This window comes from Bombus terrestris, chromosome 13, assembly GCF_910591885.1.
Source record: "Bombus terrestris chromosome 13, iyBomTerr1.2, whole genome shotgun sequence".
Lineage (NCBI taxonomy): Eukaryota > Metazoa > Arthropoda > Insecta > Hymenoptera > Apidae > Bombus > Bombus terrestris.
Window position 1 is genome coordinate 4825173 of NC_063281.1, and position 22766 is coordinate 4847938.

General features: G+C 37.1%; 2 protein-coding genes across 2 annotated transcripts; both read left to right on the forward strand.

The window, feature by feature from the left end:
* The first annotated feature begins 223 nt into the window (after positions 1 to 223).
* Positions 224 to 19707, forward strand: LOC100648933 (putative fatty acyl-CoA reductase CG5065). Its single transcript, XM_003394685.4, has 8 exons — positions 224 to 528; positions 2384 to 2647; positions 10471 to 10787; positions 12842 to 13089; positions 14805 to 14988; positions 18608 to 18793; positions 18862 to 19122; positions 19212 to 19707. Exons 2-8 carry the CDS (start codon positions 2426 to 2428, stop codon positions 19288 to 19290), a joined length of 1497 nt encoding a protein of 498 aa, XP_003394733.1. The 5' UTR covers positions 224 to 528; positions 2384 to 2425; the 3' UTR covers positions 19291 to 19707.
* Positions 19708 to 19824: 117 nt separating this feature from the next.
* Positions 19825 to 22681, forward strand: LOC105667195. Its single transcript, XM_048411242.1, has 2 exons — positions 19825 to 20961; positions 21395 to 22681. The coding sequence occupies exons 1-2, from the start codon at positions 20713 to 20715 to the stop codon at positions 22679 to 22681; spliced, it is 1536 nt and encodes a 511-aa protein (XP_048267199.1). The 5' UTR covers positions 19825 to 20712.
* The last annotated feature ends 85 nt before the right edge of the window (positions 22682 to 22766 follow it).

Below are 22766 nucleotides of genomic sequence, written 5' to 3' on the forward strand. Positions count from 1 at the left end.
CTATACCACATTGACAAGAGTTTTTTAAGATTTCTCTTCTGGAAGAAAAATTGCAAAAACTAACTGTTTTTACGCGACATGTATCTTTTTTGTTTCTCTTGCTCCTTGCTCCTTTATTCTTGTTCTTTTATTTCTATCTCTTTCTTCCTCTTCCTTTCCACGTTTTCTCTTCTGTAATACGTAATCGTAACGGAGGGGAGCATAAAAGTAGCGTCGATGAAGTGACCAGATATGGTAAGAAGAAGCAGTTATTATCCTTATTTTGTGTGAAACGAACTGAGCTTACATTCCATTTCGCGATACGATTCACGAAACCGAAAAGGAGAAAAGAACTCCGCGAAGATATAACGACGAATTTCGTGCCTTTCCTGCAATTACGGACTGCCATCGCGCTTATTTTATGTACCATCGGTGAGGTGAGAACAAATATTTAGTACGCTGCTGTTACAATTTGGAGAAACGAGGCCGTCAACGGTAATTAGTAAGAAGAAGAGAAAAATAACCGAAAAAGGGAACAGGGAAGATCAAGTAAGTGGAACTCACTTTGACGTATACAAGGTGGTAGCAAATTTTACATTTCGTATGTTTGAAGCGTGCTGGCGTAGCACGGCTTTTCAGTTAAGGACGGCCGATTATCGGTACCAAACTTCCTATAAAACGAAACAAGACACGTCGATGCTTGAGATATGTCAATGAACGATAGAGTGTTTAACCCCTTAACCTACAACTACGGGCATAGCCCGTAATACGATGATCGGGACAAACATAAATATTACGAGCATAGCCCGTAATAGGTGATTGAACCAAACGTAAATATTACGGGCGTAGCACGTAGTAGATACTACACAAGTCGAGCGAATGGCTCAAAGGCTGCGCGATCTTATTTACGTTTTCGACTCAAAATTCTCAAGCGTAAATCGTAGGTTAAGGGGTTAAGTTGAACAGTTATATTTGATATGTTAATTCGACAAGAGTAGTATATAAAAAGAACAAAGGTAAATGTGCATCTAGTGCTAGGCAACATTATATTTAACTATTATATTAAATAATAAATAACGAACCAATATAATATTTTAGTTACGAATAAGAATTAAATTTCTTATTTAAACACAAGTCTTAAAAATACCATTCGCAAATAAGAAATAATAATTAAATTATTTTTTGGCATCGTTTAAAAGTCTTTCCCATTTGGATTTCATTGGGAAACGAATAATAATGTATAAATAGGTAGTTTTTGGTTTTGTGTTATCTGTTTCATTGTGTAAAATGAAGAAGTCGTAAAATTAATATCGTTATTTTCCAATAGACAAATCGCAGTTTACATTTGCTTTTCGAACAAGTTGTGTAAAAGCCGATTTGATATTGGAGTATTCGTCGTTAATAGGTAGCATTAAAAATTACAAATTGTAATTTACAGTAATCTTGCCGACTGAAATGTTATATTTGTCTAAAGATAAATTTGTTCAACGACCGATAGATATTAATTAAAAATGGGTAAAAATAATAAACGAGAATTATATTTATAAATAATAATTGATTCCATTATTTTAAATAATGTATTTAGACTTGTTCAAACAACGAATAATTTACTTGTGTTTTTTATTGGAACTCAAATATCCAATGACTCTATTTAAATGATTATTTAAATGAAAATTTATATATATCTAATTTATATATATATATATTATATTATGTATTATATTGTTATATATTATACATATTATGTATATATATATAATGGTATTTTTATAATATAATATGGTATATTTTTATAATATGGTATTAATATATATATATTACAAATGTATATTCTCAATAAACAAGGAATTCCTATTGGCAAAAATACCATTACGCGGCGGTATTTCTCAGATCGTCTTCTGCTTATTGTGACAGTAAATTTAAAAACCTTCGGCAATGTCCAAACTGCTCTATGTTCTTGCCTAATTATACTTCTACAGCAACAGTTGATAGGTGACGAGCGACATTTGACTGCAATAATAAGAATGTATGTTACAGTATAGCCACTCTCATATATTCTCACTTGCGCGAATTCCGACTTACGTAGGTGCAGAACCCTGTGTAGTGGAAACTTTTTCGTATATACAGAGCTATATACTGATCTACTTCATATAATTGTAATGATTATAATCATATGAATGTAACATACTTAGAAATAGGTCAATACATGTCTCACACCGCAGTTCGGACAAAATATAAAGGAGCGAAATTGAGAAAAATGTTAATTCCTGGCAAAACTTCAGAAATGCTGCCTACCTTCCGATTTCGATGATTTTTGCAGAAATCGATATTGTGAACAATTTTCTCCTATACATATAAGGAGTGGATAATTTTCGAAATATTATTTTTTATTATTCAATTACAGATATCTTGATTGAAAGCGCGAGGGTGCTGTGGTACTAGCACAATGAATACGGAATTTACAGAAAAATCAAATAAGGTGAATTCTATCGAGGGATTTTACGCCGGAACTGGAATTTTTATAACTGGGGCATCTGGTTTCGTGGGGAAAGGTCTCCTGGAGAAACTGATACGCGTGTGTCCACGCATCGTCGTTCTTTTTATTCTGGTTCGTCCAAAAAAACACCAAACGATGGAACAACGATACAAAGAGATCATGGATGATCCCGTACGTAAATAACATTTTCGATGCTTTCAATTTTTAAGACATTCACAAACCAGACCGATTAAATTCACATTTAATTAATTTCTCAATTTCATATTATGTATATGTCGGGTTGACGTTAAGATTAGAGTTAGGGTTAAGGGCGTGAAACGAATCCCCATTGGCATTAGACGTTATCATTATGCAATAGAGGAGGTATTTACTAATGCAAATATGATGATAGAATTTGACAAGTAATCGCGATAATTAGATACTCGAGAAGCTAATGACAATGATCCTAGGCTCAATAACGAATCCGCGGTCAACGGGATGCCGAACTTTATCCTTCGTGAGTGTCTAAGTTGTACTCGAGGTTAATACACAGAGCAATCACTACGTATCTGAGAGTTACTTGAATCGTTGTTGAGATCGTACAGGAGAATGACTCTCCGTCATGGTGATGCTGTCGAGGAAAATTATATGGGGTGTGTCTAAATTGACGTTACTGTTAATTGGTCAATTTCTATGTTGATGGTTAGGGAAGGGTGCTAGCCGCCCTTAAGAGAAAGTTGCTAGCGGGAAGCGTCGTTCGTGAGAAAAAGATTTCTCCTATTTTCCCGTAGTTGGAACGAGGACTGTTTGTCCGTTTGAAGGACTTTAGTTAAATAAATCTTAAGATTTATAGCGGGTCCTCGGGCTAGCTGAACATGTATTGTGAAGACGCGTCGACATCTGGTAATCGTCTTACTCGAAGAATAAAGTCTGCGTGTGGCGAGCCACGGGACAGAAACCGTTGGGATGTTTACTGTCGAGTGTCGCTACAACTATTTTTTTTTTTTAAGAAGTGCTATACTATTATCCCGTACCTTTGTCAGACAAAGCGTTCATCCCTTGACCGCGGCTATGTTCGGCGACTGGTTGTCGCTTCGAGCCCGAGCTCACTATCATACATCTCAAATAAATACAGTCAGATCGAATGACAACAATTTCTTAATACGGCTATGGTGAAATCTAGATTACAGTACTAAGGGGTCTTCCCAAAGTTCCAAAGGGGAAGGTTCCGGTGTTCTTTCATCTCCGACACGGCCATTCTGACTATCACACGTCCTCGAGTGTAACTAAAATACTGAGTTTTCTAACATTAGACTCGATACAATTAACATTATTTACAATTTGACTAAATGTTCGAATGTTTCGAATAAGCCAAGGGTCCAGTGTAACAACAAAATTCTGTTCAGAGGTTTGACAGCAAAAAAATAAAAGAGAATGAAAATTGGTAGCATTATGATTAGTATTCAAGGTGATAGTTGCATCCTGCGGGTTATCAGTCGGGTCGTAACGGCATGATGGACCATTCTCGATTTCGTACCCAAATGAATCTCGGTTTTCTAGATCGTATGAGCACATAGAACTTCGTTCCACGGTCTCACTGAGCTTTACCATATTGTCACTCCGAGAAGCATGTAAACTACGTTACATGTTCCCACTGAGCTTTATCATACTGTTACCACGAAAAGTGTGTGAACTACATCACACGTTCTCTTTGAGCTTTATCATACTGTTTTTTTTTTTTTTTATTTATTGAAATTCACAATTTGTCCAATTTGGACATTTGGTAGAATTTTTTAACAGTTATATTAACATGTTGGTGGCTACCCCCAGTGGGGTACTATCCTCGCGTTTGCTAGGTTATATCCTTTATGAGGTCCGCTGGGTGCTTCCTTTTTAGCCTTCTGTCCATGTTTATGGTTTTGTACGTTTCCGCAGCTAGCCGGTTTGTGTGTGTTGCTATTCTTGATTTGTATTTCTCGGAGTATCTGCTAATTTCTTCCTTGACCGTTGGGATCCCCAGGTCCCTCCGTATGTCATCATTTCTAACGTACCATGGTGCGTTCACTATTGTTCTGAGGATTTTAGCTTGCATTATCTCTATTTTGTTTATATGGCTCATTGCTGCCGTCCCCCATAGTGGTATTCCATACGTCCAGATTGGTTTTATGATCGTTTTTTTTTTTTTTTTTATTTATTAAAATTCACAATTTGTCCAATTTGGACATTTGGTGGAATTTTTTAACAGTTAAATTAGCATGTTGGTGGCTACCCCCAGCGGGGTACCATCCTCGTGTTTGCTAGGTTATGTCCTTTATAAGGTCTGCTGGGTGCTACCTTTTTAGTCTTCTGTCCATGTTTATGGTTTTGTATGTTTCCGCAGCTAGCCGGTTTATGTGTGTTGCTATTCTTGATTTGTATTTCTCGGAGTATCTGCTGATTTCTTCCTTGACAGTTGGCATTCCCAGGTCCCTTCGTATATCTTCGTTTCTGACGTACCAAGGTCCGTTTGCTATTGTCCTGAGGATTTTAGCCTGTATTACCTCTATTTTGTTTATATGGCTCATTGCTGCCGTCCCCCATAGTGGTATTCCGTACGTCCAGATTGGTTTTATGATCGTTTTATATATTTTTAATTTATTTTCTATGGTTAATTTGGATTTTCGGCTTGTTAGCCAATGCATTTGCCCCCTTGTTTTCTGTATTTTTTTTTACTATTGATTTGGTATGTAGTTTCCATGTGAGTTGTGTATCTAAGTGGAGTCCTAGGTATTTGACATGCTTTGTTTGCGTTATATGCGTGCCGTTCAGTAGGATGTTTGGTGGTATCTTTTTTCGTAGCGTGAATGTAATATGGTTGCATTTATTGGGGTTTGCTTTTATTTGTTTTTCTTGTAGCCACTTTTCTATTTTTGTGATATGTTCATGTAGTAATTTGACTGCCGTTTCTGGGTTCGTATACCTGACTAGTATAGCTGTGTTGTCCGCGAATGTCGGTACTGTGCTATTGGTAGTTGTTGGTATGTTCGCCGTATATAATGTGTGTAGTATTGGGCCTAGGACGCTTCCTTGTGGCACCCCTGTCTTGATGTCTAACTTCAGAATATATGTCCTTGATTTTTATTGCGATGGTTCTGCTGCTTAGGTAGTATTTTATTAATTGGTGTATTTGCTCTGGGAATCGTTTCCTAATTGTTTGTAGTAGGCTTTCATGGTTAATTTTCTTAAATACTTTCTCTATGTCCATAAAGAGGGCAGTATTCCTTGTTTTCTAGTGCTATTATTATTTCGTTAATAAGCCTGTGTATTTGCTCTATCGTGGAGTGTTTGTTTCTGAATCCAAATTGGTGTTCCGGTATTAGTTTTTTTTGTCTCTATTATTGTTTTTATCCGGTAATATTATTTTTTCCAGTATTTTGGAAAATACTGGAATCAGTGATATTGGTCTGTAAGATGCAGTTTGGTGCGGGTCTTTGCCTGGTTTAGGTAACATTTTGATCTGTGCTAATTTCCATGGTTTGGGGAAGTATTGAATTCTTAGAATTGCATTGAATATTATTGTCATTAGTCGTATTGCTTTTGCCGGAAGATTTTTCAAGATTTTGCCATTGATTAGGTCGATTATCATACTGTTACCACGAAAAGTGTGTGAACTACGTCACACGTTCTCTCTGAGCTATATTACATTATCGCCCCGAGACACGTGCGAACTCGCTCTGTCGGGTGTTATAGTGCTGCTGATCTTCCGAGATCGGAGTACTCATATCGTCATGGTCACTGTTATTGCCATCACTACAGACATCCAACTCAGCAGGAATGCGACCATCTGGCATTTTCCTCGATCTGTCGTGACTGTACTTGTACGATCGCTTACTATCTAATGTCTTTAAGATATACCTTGTCTCCTTCCAAAACTTCTGCTATTACAAATGGACCTCTAAATTTTGAATCTAATTTGGTTTTGTTTCTTTCCTCATTTTTGCGTAATACGAAATCACCGAGATTAAACCTAGCCGTTTTAGCTTTAGTTTTGTCAAATCTATCCTTACCATACCTAGCATTAGTTTCCATCCCCTTTATTGCCTTTCGTCTTATATCGAAGATATCGATATTTTTGATGTTATCGAGTAGCAACAAGTCGTATGATCTTGCTGTTCTACTGATTAATAGTTCTAATGAGCTCAAATTAGTCACGCGGTTGGTGGTGCAATTCAAAGCCAAATGTATTTCCCCAATCGCGTCTTGCCATGGCCGCCCGGTTGTCTCTACTATTGTAAACATGTTTTTTTTTAATGTGCCCATAACACGCTGTACCTGTCCATTGGCTCTACTAGCACCGGTCGCTATCAAGTGAACTTTAATTTGTTTGCTTTCACAGAACTCTTGGAATTCTTTACCCGTAAAATATCTTCCTTGATCCGCTAATATCCGGCAGGGACTGCCGAATAACGATATAGCGGGTTTAAGTGCTTTGATGGTGTTAAGGGAGGGAATCTATTTTACGGGTATGATGCAGGTATACGAATTTCGTGAAGGCATCTACGAAAACAATGACGTATTCTTTGGAGTCATTTTTGCCGCTTAGCTTGCCCGTTATGTCCACGTGCACTGTATGCCACGGTATGCTGGTTGGTCTTGGGTATAGGATGTAGTTCAGCTTGTATCTTACCCGAACTTGCCTTCGAAACTCGACAAGCATGACAGTTCTCTACGAATTTGAACATATTTACTTGGTTCCTTCGAACCAGTAATACTCGTACAGTTTCTCGAGCGTTTTATCCCAACCCAAGTGCATAATTGACTGATGCACATGGTTAATAACGGACCATCTAAAGCCTCTCGGGATAATGGGCAAGCAGGAGGTTCTGCCTTTCCGTTGTATTTTGCGGTAAAGGGTACCTGATCGTAACTCATAGGTATTCGCGATATCTTCCGCGGGCTCATCGTTTTGTAGTTTACGGGAGATTTCTATAATTTGAGGATCGCGACGTTGTTCGGCTAGTAACCAGTCTTCTGATATTTCGGCCGCATTGATTTCTTTCTCCGCGAATTTTTCAATCTTACGGTGGTCTAAGTCTACGGGGTTTCGCGAGAAGAAATCTACGTGGGACATCCTCTTCCCTTCTCGGTACATAATGTCGAAGGTGAAAGTCTGCAAGTAAGCCCACCACCTGTGGACTCTGTCGTTCAAATGTACTTTGTTACTTGACGCTTTCAGCAAGTTGCAATCCGTAACGACAAGAAATTCTCGTCCATGTAGGTAGTGACGGAAATGCTTGATGGCGTTTACGACTGCCTACGTTTTTAGTTCGTAGGAATGATATCTAGATTCCGCGGGGGTAGTTCTTTTACTGTAGTACTCGATTACTCTATCTTTACCTTCGACCTTATGCATCAAAATCGCCCCGTAACTCTCCGAGCTAGCGTCAGTATGTAGTTCTATCGGGTAATTGGGGTCGAATATCATTAACACCGGCGCGTCGGTCAGAGCGGAAACTCCCTGTTGTCTTATTTTCTCGTGCCTATCTGTCCAAGTTATATTTCCGTTACTTGAGGTAAGCGCATAGGGGTTTCATCATCTGTGGGAATTTATGGACGAACTTTCGGAAGTACGAAGCTAACCCTATGAACTGCCTGAACTGTGTGACGGTCGTTGGCGCAGGTAAAAAACTTAAGGTGTGTATTTTACCTGGGTTGGGACGAAACTCTCCGTTATGAATTACATATCTCTAATAGAGCACCGATGTCTTTAGAAAAGAACATTTCGCAAAGTTAAAAGAGAATTTGGCTTTTACGAGGGTATCTAATACGGTGTTCGATCTTTCTAAAGCTTGATTTATCGAGTCGGCAATAATTAGGACGTCATCCAAATAAATAACAAGGTACGAATGAGCGAGGTCGCCTAAGGCCTTGCGAATAGCCCTCCGAAAGACGGACGGTGCATTTTTTCTGTCCAAACGGTTTCGTTATGTACTCATATTGTCCGTCGGGGGTAACGAACGCTGTATACTCCGTCGGATTGGAATAAATAGGAATTTGTCGAAACCCGCCGACCATGTCCAGGCTAACAAAGTATCTCGCCTTTTGCGATTTGACACGCGATAAAGGGTAAAGGGTACCGATCCGCGACCGTATTTTGATTTAGCTCTCGGGGATCTACACATAATTTATCTGAGCCATCTTTCTTCTTCACGAGTTACGTAGGGCTCGCGAATGGCGAATTACTAGGCCTTATGATCTTTGCTTTAATTAAAACGCTTATTTTCTCACGTACCGCCTGTATTTACGCGAATACGTAGGAAACCCGTAACGAATGAATCTTTGAATTTGTCGAGAAGAGAAATTGATCTACTTTTATTATTACCATGTACATCAGTGTCAACTTCATTAACGTCGATCTCGTTTGCAGCGGTTTCATTACAGACATTATTTTCGTTTTACACATAGCGAGGCTATTTTGTGTAATGTTACGTCAAAACCCAGACTTGGAGTTCCGCAACTAACCGCGATAACGTATTTTAGATAACTATCAGCAAGGACATGAGAAATTATCTTCGATGTAAAAATCATTAATACACACGATGAGCACTCTTTAATTAGTGAACGCTCGGCTCCCGAATCGGAGTAAAATGGAAACGACTCACCCAGATGACTTGATCTATCCGTTGGTGCTTCCAGTACGTAGAAGTCGACTCGCCACTCGTTATTGAAATTATAGTTTCCTTCCATAATCAAGTTGGCAGCTGCGCCCCATGCAGCGGAGTCGGAGCACGCGATTTTAAGGGTTAAAACGTGGTAGCGAAAAATTGTTAGGTTTCACACTCGATTTTTGCACTAGCGACTGAATTACTCGCGCACGATGGTCGTAAGTTCTAGCACTGTTATAATCGGCACTGATCCCACTTCTGATGTCGGGTTGGCGTTAAGATTTGAGTTAGGGTTAAGGACGCGAAACGAATCCCTATTGGCGCTAGACGTGATCATTATGCAATAGAGGAGATATTTACTAGTGAAAATATGACTATGATGGAATTGGACAAGTAATCGCGATAATTAGATACTCGAGAAGCTAACGACAATGATCCTAGGCTCAATAACGAATCCACGGTCAACGGGATGACGAACTCTACTCTTCTTTAGCGTCTAAGTTGTACTCGATGTTAATGCATGGGGCAATCACTACGTACCTGAGAGTTACTTGAATCGTCGTCGAGATCGTACGGGAGAGTAACTTTCCGTCTCGACGATGTCATCGAGGAAAACTATAATGGGTGTGTCTAAGGACACGAGATCCTCGGATTCGTCGACGAAAGCCTTCGTTCGGAAAGTGGGGGAAATGGACGTTCCTGCTAATTGGTTAATTGCTATGTTGGTAGTTGAAGAAGGATACTAACCGCCCTTAAGAGAAAGTTGCTAGCGGGAAACGTCCTTCGTGAGAAAAATAGATTTCCCCTATTTTCCCGTAGTTGGAACGAGGACTGTTTGTCCGTCTGAAGGACTTTAGTTAAATAAATCTTAAGATTTATAGCGGGTCCTCGGGCTAGCTGAACATGTATTGTGGAGACGCGTCGACATCTGGTAATCGTCTTACTCGAAGAATAGAGTCTGCGAGTGGCGAGCCATGGGACAGAAACCGTTAGGATATTTACTGTCGAATGTCGCTACAACTATTTCTTTCTCTAAGAAGAGCTATACTATTATCCCGTACCTTTGTTAGACAAAGCGTTCGTCCCTTGACCGCGGCTACGTTCGGCGACCGGTTGTCCCCTCGAGCCCGAGCTCACTGTCATAAATCTCAAATAAATACAATAAGATCGAATGACAACAATTTCTTAATACGGCTATAGTGGAATCTAGATTACAGTATTAAGAGATCTTCCCAAAGTTCCAAAGGGAAGGTTCCGGTGTTCTTTCATCTCCGATATATATAACATATATATAACAATGTGTTGATAGAAAATTAGTATATTCAATAACAATCTATATTGGAAACTGAGCTTGTATCTTTTCTTCTTCAGATTTTCGATGATATCAAAGCAAAGGATCCCTCAGCATTAAAAAAAGTTCACCCCGTAGAGGGTGACATAAGTCTACCAAAATTAGGTCTTTCGCAAGAAGACAGAAATATGTTGATAGAGAATGTGAATATATTGTTCCACGTTGCGGCCAGTTTGAATTTCAAGGAGCCGTTGAATGCGGCCGTAAACACAAATGTGAAAGGTACTTTCAGTATCATTGAGCTGTGCAATGAACTGAAGCATGTAATTAGCGCTGTCCATGTTAGCACAGCTTATAGTAACGCAAATCTACCAGAGATTGAGGAAAAAGTATACAGGTAAGGATAAATGATATTTAATATTTAAATTATATTAATAATTAAATTTTCTTAAACATTTTTTATTATCATAAATAACTCTACTTTTAAAAATCAATAAAAAATGAAAGTAATTGATAGCTTTATTTATTTATTTATTTATCTAACTAACGCTTACTTGTATCCATTGAAATAAAAAATACTTGTTAAAACAGGCATAAGTCTAAGAAATCTTATATAGAGGATAATCAATAATAATGCATTTCTAACAATCTGTTAAGGATAAAAATTAGGTATCGAAAGAACATTTTTCTGGGATTTCTTTTTATTAACTTTTGTCTTTTCCTCGTTAGATTGGAATAATTAACTACAGTTCTTGATACGCAAAAGCTACTCGAGGATATTTATATAGATCCATATTTTCATATAAATAAACACGATTTAAGGAAGAGAATCTAAACAGAAATTGTGTGAATTTTTCCATTTTAAAGCTTTCCATAACTTTATCCGCAATTTAGTGACAGCTATAGCGTGACAAATACAGGATTATCCATCTAACTGGCTATAACATAGAGATATAAAAATAGAGTGCGCGAGCGAGCTGTAAAGATAATATAGGGATAGACAGAGAACGATACATAGAGGCTCCGTGTGTCCTTGTCTAATAATGCATTTGTGCATTAAATATGTAAACGTAAACAGCAACGTCACGTACCGGTCGGTGACGAATAGTATGAGCGGTCTCACTTAAAATGCATGTTGTAATGCTTTGTCGTGCCAGTGCTGTGTCAGTCTGTATTTTTGATTGAATAACGACAGGGCGAGTCGGGGGAGTTCGCTGTCTACTCGTATGTTAAATCCACTTGCACGGAAATATATAACCGATCATGGGATTCTGGGAACTGTTGTTGCTGTAAGGGCAGAGGGGCAGAGGATAAGACTATTACGTGTCAAAAAATGTTTTTCAGAAGTAAGGCGTTTCAATCAAATTGCTAGGATTCGCCGCGCAATACGACTTGTGTCTACAACTGAAATCTACTACTACTATGAAATACACGCGAAATATTTTATGTTTACCTTAAATATGTTAAAAAAAAAACTTATGAAAAGTAGTTTAGTTTATATTATCTATGTTTAGTAGCAAGTAATTTATAAAGCACACATTTAGAAATTCATAGCTCTAACTCCTCCTCTAGAGTTTCCAGACCTGATACGCTGCCGTGCATGTACTTACGTACTTTGTTTTTGTGTTTATGATGGGAACACTGTAGCGTGTAACACGTTTAATATGTTAGAATCATATATCATGTGCCATCTATGAGCTATTGTTAGAAGTATAATGAGATGAGAACACAGCAATTTCTTTGTCGTTGATTAAGGAGAAATAAAAAAAGCCAGTAAGGAGAAAAGGATCGCTGTTTTGTACATATTATAGGATAAAGAGAAGCGAGCCCCGTGTTTTTTGTCAAACACAATTTCATGCCCCTGTGCACTCACGAAGCTTCGAAGCAAGCATGTGCGTCCACTTCTGTGCATTTACCCGTGCTCAATTTTCTTTTGCTCGTTTTCTTCAATTTCTTTCGATAATTGAAATCTTGAATTGTGTTTACCTCAAATGTAATTGTAATGTAATTATTTGCATTTTTACAAACTTCGTTACTCTTCATCTACATATTTCGTTCGTTATTTCTTCTTTTTAACTGTTGCGTTGATCATTTTCTTCTACGTTGTGACATAAAATTTAGTAATTATCTGCTGTGAATATATCGAACGTACAAATGACAAACAAGAGAAGCGAAATAGATGCAACGAAATAACTCATAGAACGTAATTATTGTACAGAAAACGGGCATCGTTTCTTACTTACAATGGCATCAAAATTAAAATCCGTCGACGACAATGTCGACGACGAAATCGCCTTAACATATTTCTGGCAAAAGCTCATAGATGGCACACGATATAGGATCGTAGTGACGTACATGTTGCACTGTTGCTATTCTCAATGTTTTCGGGAGTCCGGATTCCAAGCTACGTAGATAATACTATATGATATCCTATTATTGATAATTTTTTAGCACGATTTTACAACCATCTAGCGTGATTGAGACCTGTGACAGTCTTGACAAAGAGTTGATTGAGCTATTGGAAGAAAGAATTTTAAAAATTCATCCAAACACATACACGTTCACCAAGAATCTGGCAGAACAGATTTTATCCAGCAGCAGTACAAATTTCCCAATTGCGATAGTGCGACCAAGCATAATTAGTGCCTCGCTGAAGGAACCGTGTCCTGGTTGGTTGGGCAATATCACTGCACATATAGGTATTTCTATAAATATTTATAACGTTAATTCTTCATCACTGCATATTTCATTTACATATATTGCATGTAAAAGCGATCAATTATACTCGAGTGATTTCGAATAATATAAGTCTTTCGTATCACAAGAACTTGGTTCTCCTATCATAAGGAAGGAAATAAGGAAGGAAATAATCAGCGATAGAATCAAGCAGCGTCAAATGTTCACTTACTCGTTCAAAAGTATGTGAAAATATACTTCTTGCGCAAGGTGTATAAATGCTTTTGATAAAGACTTTTTTTTTTATATAAAAAAAGAGGAAATCCTCGTGGACACCCGCCGCTCTACTGGGAGGCGGCGGGGTAATGTCCAACTTACCGACTAAAACCCCACGGGGTCCACCTGACGCTCAACAGAGGTGTTTCGGCACCTCTTTCGAATTGCTACCGGAGCATTCCAGCGTCCTCTCTCATTCTGAGGGAGCCATCACTCAGGTCTAGTTCGGGCATTGAGAGGGACCACCCCTCTCAACGTTTTCCCCTGGACCGTCGTGCAAATCCGAGGAGATCCCAGTATCTCCTCGACGTGACGACCCCTATGACCACTTAGAACACTACAAGAGCGAGAAGTTCTCACCCTCTCCCGCTCTGCCCGGGGCGGGGGGCCCCCCACGCCGGACAAAACTCCAGCGTGTGCCGGACCGTGTCCTCGCCCTCTTCGCAGTGGTGACAGGTGTTCGTCAGCTCTCTTCCAACTCCCTCATATAGTCGGTACACTCCGATCCCAGCACCACCGATATTCGGCTTGCACAGTTATTGCTTGCTATTGTTAGCCACACAACTTATATGAAAGCAACATACTAAATCAATTATAGACAAAATACGGATAAAATGAAGACACATGTACTGGCTAACTAGTCGAAACTCTAAACTCAACATGGAAAACAAACTAAAAATTTACAAAACGATAATAAAACCAATTTGGACGTACGGAATACCACTATGGGGGACAGCGGGAATGAGTCACATAAAAAATTGGAGTCGCTAAAATCGAGGATACTGAGAACAATAGTCAACGCATAATATAGTCTGACGTATGTCAGAAACGAGGATATACGCAAAGACCTAAAAATACCAACGGTTAAAAAAGAAATCGGCAGATAAGCAAAAAGATACAAGGAAAGAGCGGCAACACATCCAAACCAGCTGGTTGCTGAAGCGAACGAAACTCTCATAAAAAGAAGACTAAAGAGAAAACAGCCCACTGACATCATTTGTGGCGGTTCTCGATAGCAACTATTACCGGATGACGGCAGCGCCTTTGGTTACGAACATTCGGGATCCGGGTTTCAAATCCCAGCGCCTGTAGTCCGATTTTTCCTCCACGACTTCTAAATGAGAAGAAAAAGCAGCAGTATCCCAGCAGCGACATCCACACCAGCAGCACCACTATCACCCACAACTATCTATACCTCATACTAAAGAAATAAAATAGACAAACTTGAAGACGGTATCCTCCTGGGGATAGTCATTCACATGTTAATTAGGAATAAAGCTAAAAAATTTACCGAATGTCCAGCTGGAGAAATTGTAAAGTACAAGTTACATAATAAAAAGAACAAAAATTTTTAAAGCTCTACTTTTCCTATCAGTTACGAATATCCTTCCTATCTATTTACAGCCACATTTCGAGACAGTCGAGAAGCATTAATTAATTTTAACCAAGTTTGTTGTTGCAGCTCTCGGACTGTTTATCAGCAGAGGTTTCGCTAAAATAACATTGGCTAATCCAGACACAATAACAGATACAGTACCCCTTGATTATGTGGTCGACACGATATTATGCGCCGCATGGCACGTCACGCTGCATCGTGATATGAACGTCAAAGTGTACAACTGTACGAATAACGCACGCCCTATCAAGTAATATTTATTATGGAATTTTTTCAAGTAATTTAATTGAATTATTAGAGTATCGTAAAAGCTGTAATTTATTTAAGCGACACGATCAATGGAAATGCCAATAAATGAAAGGCATTTCATCGTAAATGAAATAATTCAAATGCTAAAGATTATATATAACTGAGAAAACGGCATTGGAAGTAAAAGGGGACTATACTAAATTTCTTCTGTGTACACACACAGTTAACTTATTCCTATTTAGCCGCATGAATTATAAAAACGTGCTAACATTTTTTTTCGAAACAAATTCTTATAATCAGATCAGATCCTTAAGCGGATCGGACGTGTTTGTAAACCGAGCATCGTTCCCTTCCAGCTTGAATCAATCATTTAGTGCGCGAATGTTTACCATATAATTTTTTATAGTATTTGCTTATAAATCAAATACGTTTGATCGTGCGTGGATCGTTTGTATTGAAGATGACTTGCAGCTATTTTGCAGCCAGTTCTGCTTATCCTTCGTTCACTTAGTGTCGTTTTTCCACGGAGGTGTTCGTTTAATATGCCTTTAAATATTTTTGATCGTTTTCCATAGAGAGTAGTTTATTACTGATGCGTCGTGCCTAAATTCTTTCCAATGCTTTGAATTTTTTATTCTTTTTATCCAGTAGAAGTTGCTTTACTTGCTTTATAAATATGTTTGCCATTCTTTTGCTGTTCTTCTTTTCTCTTTCATTTTGTATAATATAAATAGTTAATATAAATACTTGAAAGATATTTCATTGATGTACGGAGTAGCTTCGTACGCGTCTGAATTGAATTGTTTTGATGAAAAATTCCGCGGCCGATTCGATGTTTTCTTTTGTTTATGAGGGGATATTGCGCGTTAAATTTTTGTCTAGGCGCTGCTGAAATGTCGGTTAGCGAGTGAATTTTATTGTAATTGATTTTGGTCTCGCGATCTGACGATTGTGGTCTTGTATATAACGAGTAAGGGTGATTGGAACGTGGTCAGATGTCAGCTCTGCCTTTACATTAGGTAAACTGTATGTCGCTTATGTTTAGGAGAAAAATCTGTGATCGCAGAATCAGTTATGTTTTCTTCTATTAAGCAAATGCGACGATCTCTTTTGATTGATGCATTTTAAATATTTTTCTGCAGCATGGTATACAGTGTTGTACCTCGAAAATTGTTAAGTTTTGAATCCCATGATTTGTGTTTAGTATTATGGTCCCCTCCCATGATAAATCTTCCTTTCAGATCGTTTAAAATATCATGAGTCAGAGCTTCTCCTCTTCATGGTCAATATATAGATAATAATATGTGATTGGATTTGATTTTGATTTGGCAAAATATGTTTTGATATTGGTGTTTTACGCTAAATCAGTGCTTACCTTGTAATTGTAAACGGTTGTTCCAGATTTGGTACATCCATTGGGACTTCTCGTAGTATTATATAATACTGACCCATCTCGTACATTTGTTATGAAAGACAGGAACCAATATCGTGTCTGTGTGAAAAATTATGCAATCCAGTGCTTCTCTGCTATAATTCATGACAGTTGCAAATGAATATTTCTTCCATGAATTTTTCTTCATAAAAAGAAAGATAATTAATTTTACTAGAATATTCATGAAGATTTAGTGCACTGATCCGTAGAATGAAGATCTACACATTTAACGCAGCGGTAATTGTGGTTACAATATTTCTGTTTGCGGCTGTACCTTTGACACCTTTTACATCGAACTATCTCTTTCTTCATAAAAGGTGGTTCAATTTTTACTACAGAATTCATTAAACGGTTGATGTCATAGACTCCTTTATTATTTGGCTGTTGCTTTAAATCAATAAAGAATAAGGATAGCGGGATTTTTGTGATACTATTATATATATTGCTAATATTAGTTACTTCATAGCCATGATTTAAGAGTTCAAACTTCAATCCATCTAAGTTAGTTGAGTGGTGCATGTTGCAAAGTACAACACGAAAAGGTCTTTCTTGTTTCAGTTGATATGTGTGGAAATTTGCGTTCAGGGTTTTTAGTAACTTTATTAGTTTTCTATAGGAATCTGGATTAGCCGATAGAATTTTAACCTGATTATTTTTTATTTTTAGTTTGTAATTCTCTTTGTTAACATATTTCTCGATTGACTTTATTATTATTTGAATGTGGATGATATTGATTGACGAAGATGATTCATTGATGAAGATCGGTGAGGAGGGGGACTTTTTTGCGCATGTTGATTTATTAATGTTTCAACTACGTCCATAGAATTGTCTGTAGATTCTAATATTGCGAATTTATTAGTAGTAATATGGCTTGTTGACGATTCGTTCCGACTAGTGTTTACGTTTTTTTTTAACTATATCTAGCTTACGTTTTTTATTGTTGTTTGTGTGGTTTAAGTGATGTGACAGACCATCCCTTTGCCACGGAGGAGGTAAAACAGTGCGATTACAGTCTTGCTCATGAGAGCCCGATCGAATTACTTGGGCCATCCTCGAGCCAATCAATTCAAATTGAAATAACCAGTCTCAAGGCATGTTGATTCTTGGGTCCCATAGCGTTTGCTTTACATTGAAGTGTTCCGCTGCGATGTATTTGTCACCTAAGGATTGAAAATACTCTTCTCATTTTTATAATGTTATTTTGTGTCGCGGTGATGTATATACTGCCAACATTTGGAAATAATTGTCGTTAGTTTGCATTGTGACAGTGGTTGCTTGAACGTGTTCCTGACTAATTTGACTATGTAAGTGGTGTTTGATATCGTTTCTTACTATCACTGCGGCCTCTCCATGTTCCCCCTATTGTGATGTCAAATTTAAAGTTCTTAAGCGACCATCAAACCGCTCTGTGTTTTTGCTCAATTATACTTGCATAACAACAGCTGATAGGTGACGAACGACATTAGACTGTAATAATAAGTATACATGTTTCGATGTTGCCATTTTCATATGTTCTCGTTAGATCGGGTTCTGGGTTAAATGGATAACCCTGTATGCTCGACGAGGGCTCTTAAGAGATTAGTTTTGTTGATAAATGTCGCTGCAGTTATAATTTAAACACGTCATTAGCTAGAATTAATTTCATTATTGACAATGCTTTTCAACAGTCTCATCTGGAAATAACAAGAATACGAGAGTAAACTAACAATACCTGCCAGACTCTGTCTTCCACTTTGCATTAGCTTCTCCTTATGTGATCCTGATATCGAGGGTCTGAAACATATTTATAATTTTCTTAAACAATGTTCTGTAAGAATTTAATTACATTTAAATAAATAATAACGAATAATTGCAAATCTTGTTACGTTTATTACGAAATTTTCAGTTCGAATTATTAAATTATTAAATGAATTATTCAAACTATACGTAAATATGCCCTATTTGCTATATGAATGGTATCTGGTCTAAAGCAAGTAGTAAATAAATAAATAATCTAATTAAGACAGTTGCTCCTTTAAGCATTCTATGTTTACGTTCACTTTTGCTCTCAATAGCTTCGCTTAATAAACTGGAGACATGGCTGAAATTATATAATAATATAATATTTCCTGTGATACTCTAATAATGATAAGCTCCATTGAAATATAATTCGATTATCTCTATCAGCGTAAACGTTTCAATTTTCAAGTTACGGTGAGCTGAAGGATACATTCGTGAAATATGCCATCCAAATACCGATGGACGGTTTGGTGTGGTACCCGTGTTGTGCGATGGTATCTAACAGATATGTTTACAGTATTCTGACTTTATTTCTGCATACTTTGCCAGCTTTTATCATGGATATCTTTTTAAGGCTTCAAGGTAGTAAACCAAGGTGAGCATTCTATCGTTTGTCAAGCAACGAGCAACCGCACGTTGGAATACTTAAAAATGGTATTTCAGAATGATGAAAATTAGCAAATATTACGATACGATGTCGATAGTGACAAACTACTTTAGTACACGGCAATGGTCCTTCAAAAAAGATAACGTTATCAATATGATGAAGGAAGTGAAAACGCTAGAAGACAGCGATATCGTTCAATTGGACTTGCAGGATATGGACTGGGACAAGTATATTGCAATTTGCGTCATAGGAATAAAGAAATTTATTTTTAAAGAAGACCCTAAATCTTTAGATGCAGCGCTGCGGCGGTTATCGATGTACGTATAGAAATGTCTTCGCATAGAAGACTAGTAACTAATATAAACTTTTTTGTATATTCAATTAATAATATTTTCTTTTATTTCAGATTTTATTGGATACATCAGATGACTAAAGCATTCGCTATAATTATTTTATTAACGATAATACTGCGTGTTATGTACTGACCTGTTACATCCGGTGACCGTTTACGTTTGAGGAGGCCACCAGCCGTGCACATAGAATCAAACGGATCGCAATAATCCTAAGGAACTGTCATAAAACGAGGATTTTTTATTTACCATTAAGGCCGTCAATTCGCATAAAACTCTTCGAGTCAAAAGGTTCCTTGCTCCATCAGGTAAAAATTGGGTAGCGACCACCCGCTAGCGACAAGTGGTGGAGCGATCACCACCGAGCGAGAATTTTCCTTTGCGACAACATTGTCACCGGACTAGACTGGTTCAACGACTACAGATCAATCAACATATCTCTTTACCGGGTTTTCATCCTTCAATCATTCACCTACTTAACTTATACCTCACGCACCTGCGTAACTATCTTTTCTACAAGGTTGTTGGAAATATATATCTTTGAACTGTTAATCAAGCATTATACTCATTAAACTACCTCTATTATCCTAATCGAAATAGGGGGATCGATCGGTTCGTGGCGTCGATTGTCTAATCGTAACGGAAATTTACGAATCCCGTTGACGCGCTTCCTCGCGATCGCGTTTCTCCGCGACTGATCGAATTTACAATCTACGTTGGAATGTTTCGATGTTTTGCACTCGGCAGCAACACGACAAGTAAATAGCATCGGCGTTTGCGAAACAGAGAATGAAAATTTGACAGGTTCACGAAAACGGTGTGTATGTTTATATTGAGGTGTGCTATGTTGTCGGGATTCGAACCCATTTTTTTACATGGTTTTTTCCAGAATAAACGCTGAATTCTATATGAATAACGAATATACGTAACGAACATTTCTGGCCATGTGAAACTCTACATGCAATAAGAGATGGTCGTGTAAAATGGTGTACCATCACATTCTACCAACGCAGTGCAAGAGCACTTGACCAGCTGTTTTGGAAACAGACGGAATTACTAGAATTAATGAAGATCTAATGAAAATTTTTCATATGAAATAAGAGAATTACGATAAAATGTATGCGGCTTTCCTCTTTTCTTTCCTACTTCTCTCTTTTTTTTTTTTTTTTTTAACTTTAACCTTCATTCCCACTTACTTAAAACTGGTCTTTAATTTTACCTATCTTCGAGATGTAACAAATTGAAGAGTAAATTGCATAAGTGAAATAAACACACGGAAATCATATATCCTTTTTTCACATTTGATGTTATGTATACGCCATATTGTGTTTTAGTAAAATATCAATTAACAATTAAAGTAAGTTATCGACGATAAATGTATTCATCTTCGGTAAATTTTAGTGGATTATAGTTTTCTCTACAATGCGACAAATTTTGTTCCTACAATTAATAATTTATAAAAAGTAATTTTTCTTATTACATCCTAATATATATTACAGGCTAAAAAATTATTTAGTTCTGGGAAGGTTAGTATGTAACATTCGATTAGGAAAGGCAATGGAGTTAAAAAGTAGCGCAAAAAGCAACCGTATACGGAGTTCGTTAAAATCGAAAAAATTGATTGCACCAAAAGTGGAAGTGATTACGGAAAATGTTTTTGTACCGATAACAAAGACCATATTTACGAAGAAACGTGGTGATGCAATGCAGTGCAATTTTTCCGTACCAAAAGTGGAATTCGTTAAGTTATACCGATGTAACAACGGCGCAACGATGCCATTATTAAAGAAACCATGTAGCGTTCTAGCAAAAAGCTGTACAGATCCAATACCCTATTCGAAACAGGTTATTTATTTAAGCTGAGTTATTGTTTCTTTCGTCTTTCCATTTTTGATTTCTCCTACGCGCGCATAGAATACAAGATTTCTAAAATTAAGAATATTTTTGAAAGCAAACCTCTATCATCAAAGAAAATTATATTTACGCTACCATAAGTGAAATTTCACTGCTTATATATATATATATATTCTTTCATTTCTTGTATATATCAATAAAATCAAACAAACGCAATTAAATGTTTTACTATTATCCAATATTAAATAAAAGGTAAAATAGTTATTGTTTGTAACGGTTGAAAGAACTCCATTCTCGATATTACTATCCCAGATGATAATATTAAAACAAAGTTCGCATAGGATGAAATTTCATAGCCTAATATGCAACGTTAATGTGTTTTCAGACTAATATAGTAAGTAAACACAAAGAAGTAGAAACCTCAGGAAAACGGTTACGTCCGATTAATAGAAGTTACAGTTTTGTAAATGTTAAAAAAGTAAATTTCTCTCAGCAACCAGAAATTAAAAAGCAACAAATATTGATATTTCCTTCATCGATTTCTGATCTGCCTTTGACTTCGTTCAAACGTCGCTCTCCTGCAATGGATGAAAACGTAATTAGAACAAATAAGCGGAATAAAATGGATAAAATTAATGAGAAAACAAGAATTGGCGGTATTAATCGCATCTCATCGAATCTTCCAAAAACAAACGGTAATGATAAAAAATTGAAATTACACAAATCAGAAAATGTTATTCGTCGATCGCAGAATGATACTACTCGGACTAAATGTTTGTCATCAAGTTCTAAGGAAAGGATACATCTGATGGAAAATAATATCAATAATTCAATTAAGCCAAGGAATACCTCGAATGTTTCAATTACATTAAGTTCAGCAATTCCAACAGCGACCACGAAGAGAGAAGACGTTGAAAAACAATGTATTCTTGATCCTTATTGCGAATCTGTCTTAGAAAATATCGACGTAGCCATAAGAGGAACAATTTCTAATAATATCATTGATTGTGGGGAAGAATTAAAGTATCCAATTACGCATATCGAATCGGAAGCCTTTAATCAACTTCAGTGTACCATGTTTAATGTTTCGACATCGGACAATTTTTTAAAAACGAACGGACCCGATACGATAGAGACTATGCATAGTAAAACGTTGGCTACGCGTAATTTTCGGCATCATTCTCGAGAGAACATTGGCCATTCGATTCTATCGTTTCTTACGAACAATCGATCTCGATATCAGGATAGTACAAACTCGCACAACAACGGCCGTATGTGCAAGATAAAATATTCTTGGCAGGTCATTGGTACAAGTTCACAAACATCACAGACACTTTTGGACAATTTCGTTAAGGAAAGCAATCTTCTCGATGACGAATCAGTCTACAAATGTAGCATTAAATATTCTTGGCAAATTATTGGAATCGCTACGCAAACTTCTCAAAGAGATTTCACCGTTTCAGAATGTCGATCGGCTATTTCATTTTTATCTGCAAGAACAAATACGATTTGTCATCCTATTAAAGAAATGATATGTGACTCACCACCAACTGCTACAATTTGGCGAAAGGGTAAAAGATTTATTATATTAAATAACCAATACACGCAAACGTTTACTCATAAAGAATGTCAGACGGTTTTTACGGAACTTTATAAAAAATACCAGAATTAAAAGTTATCGTTCACTTCATATTAAAAGTATTGAAATCAGTGGTAAAGGTAAAACAAAAACATTGTTATGTTCAATATTATATTAT

Excerpts from the sequence above, each read along its gene's own strand:
- LOC105667195 (XM_048411242.1), top strand. The coding sequence starts at position 20,713 with ATGGAGTTAAAAAGTAGCGCAAAAAGCAACCGTATACGGAGTTCGTTA. Across the intron at positions 20,962-21,394 it reads AGAAACCATGTAGCGTTCTA|ACTAATATAGTAAGTAAACA; the intron begins GCAAAAAGCTGT and ends ATGTGTTTTCAG.
- LOC100648933 (XM_003394685.4), top strand. The coding sequence starts at position 2,426 with ATGAATACGGAATTTACAGAAAAATCAAATAAGGTGAATTCTATCGAG. Across the intron at positions 13,090-14,804 it reads CAATATCACTGCACATATAG|CTCTCGGACTGTTTATCAGC; the intron begins GTATTTCTATAA and ends TTGTTGTTGCAG. Across the intron at positions 18,794-18,861 it reads CTTCAAGGTAGTAAACCAAG|AATGATGAAAATTAGCAAAT; the intron begins GTGAGCATTCTA and ends ATGGTATTTCAG.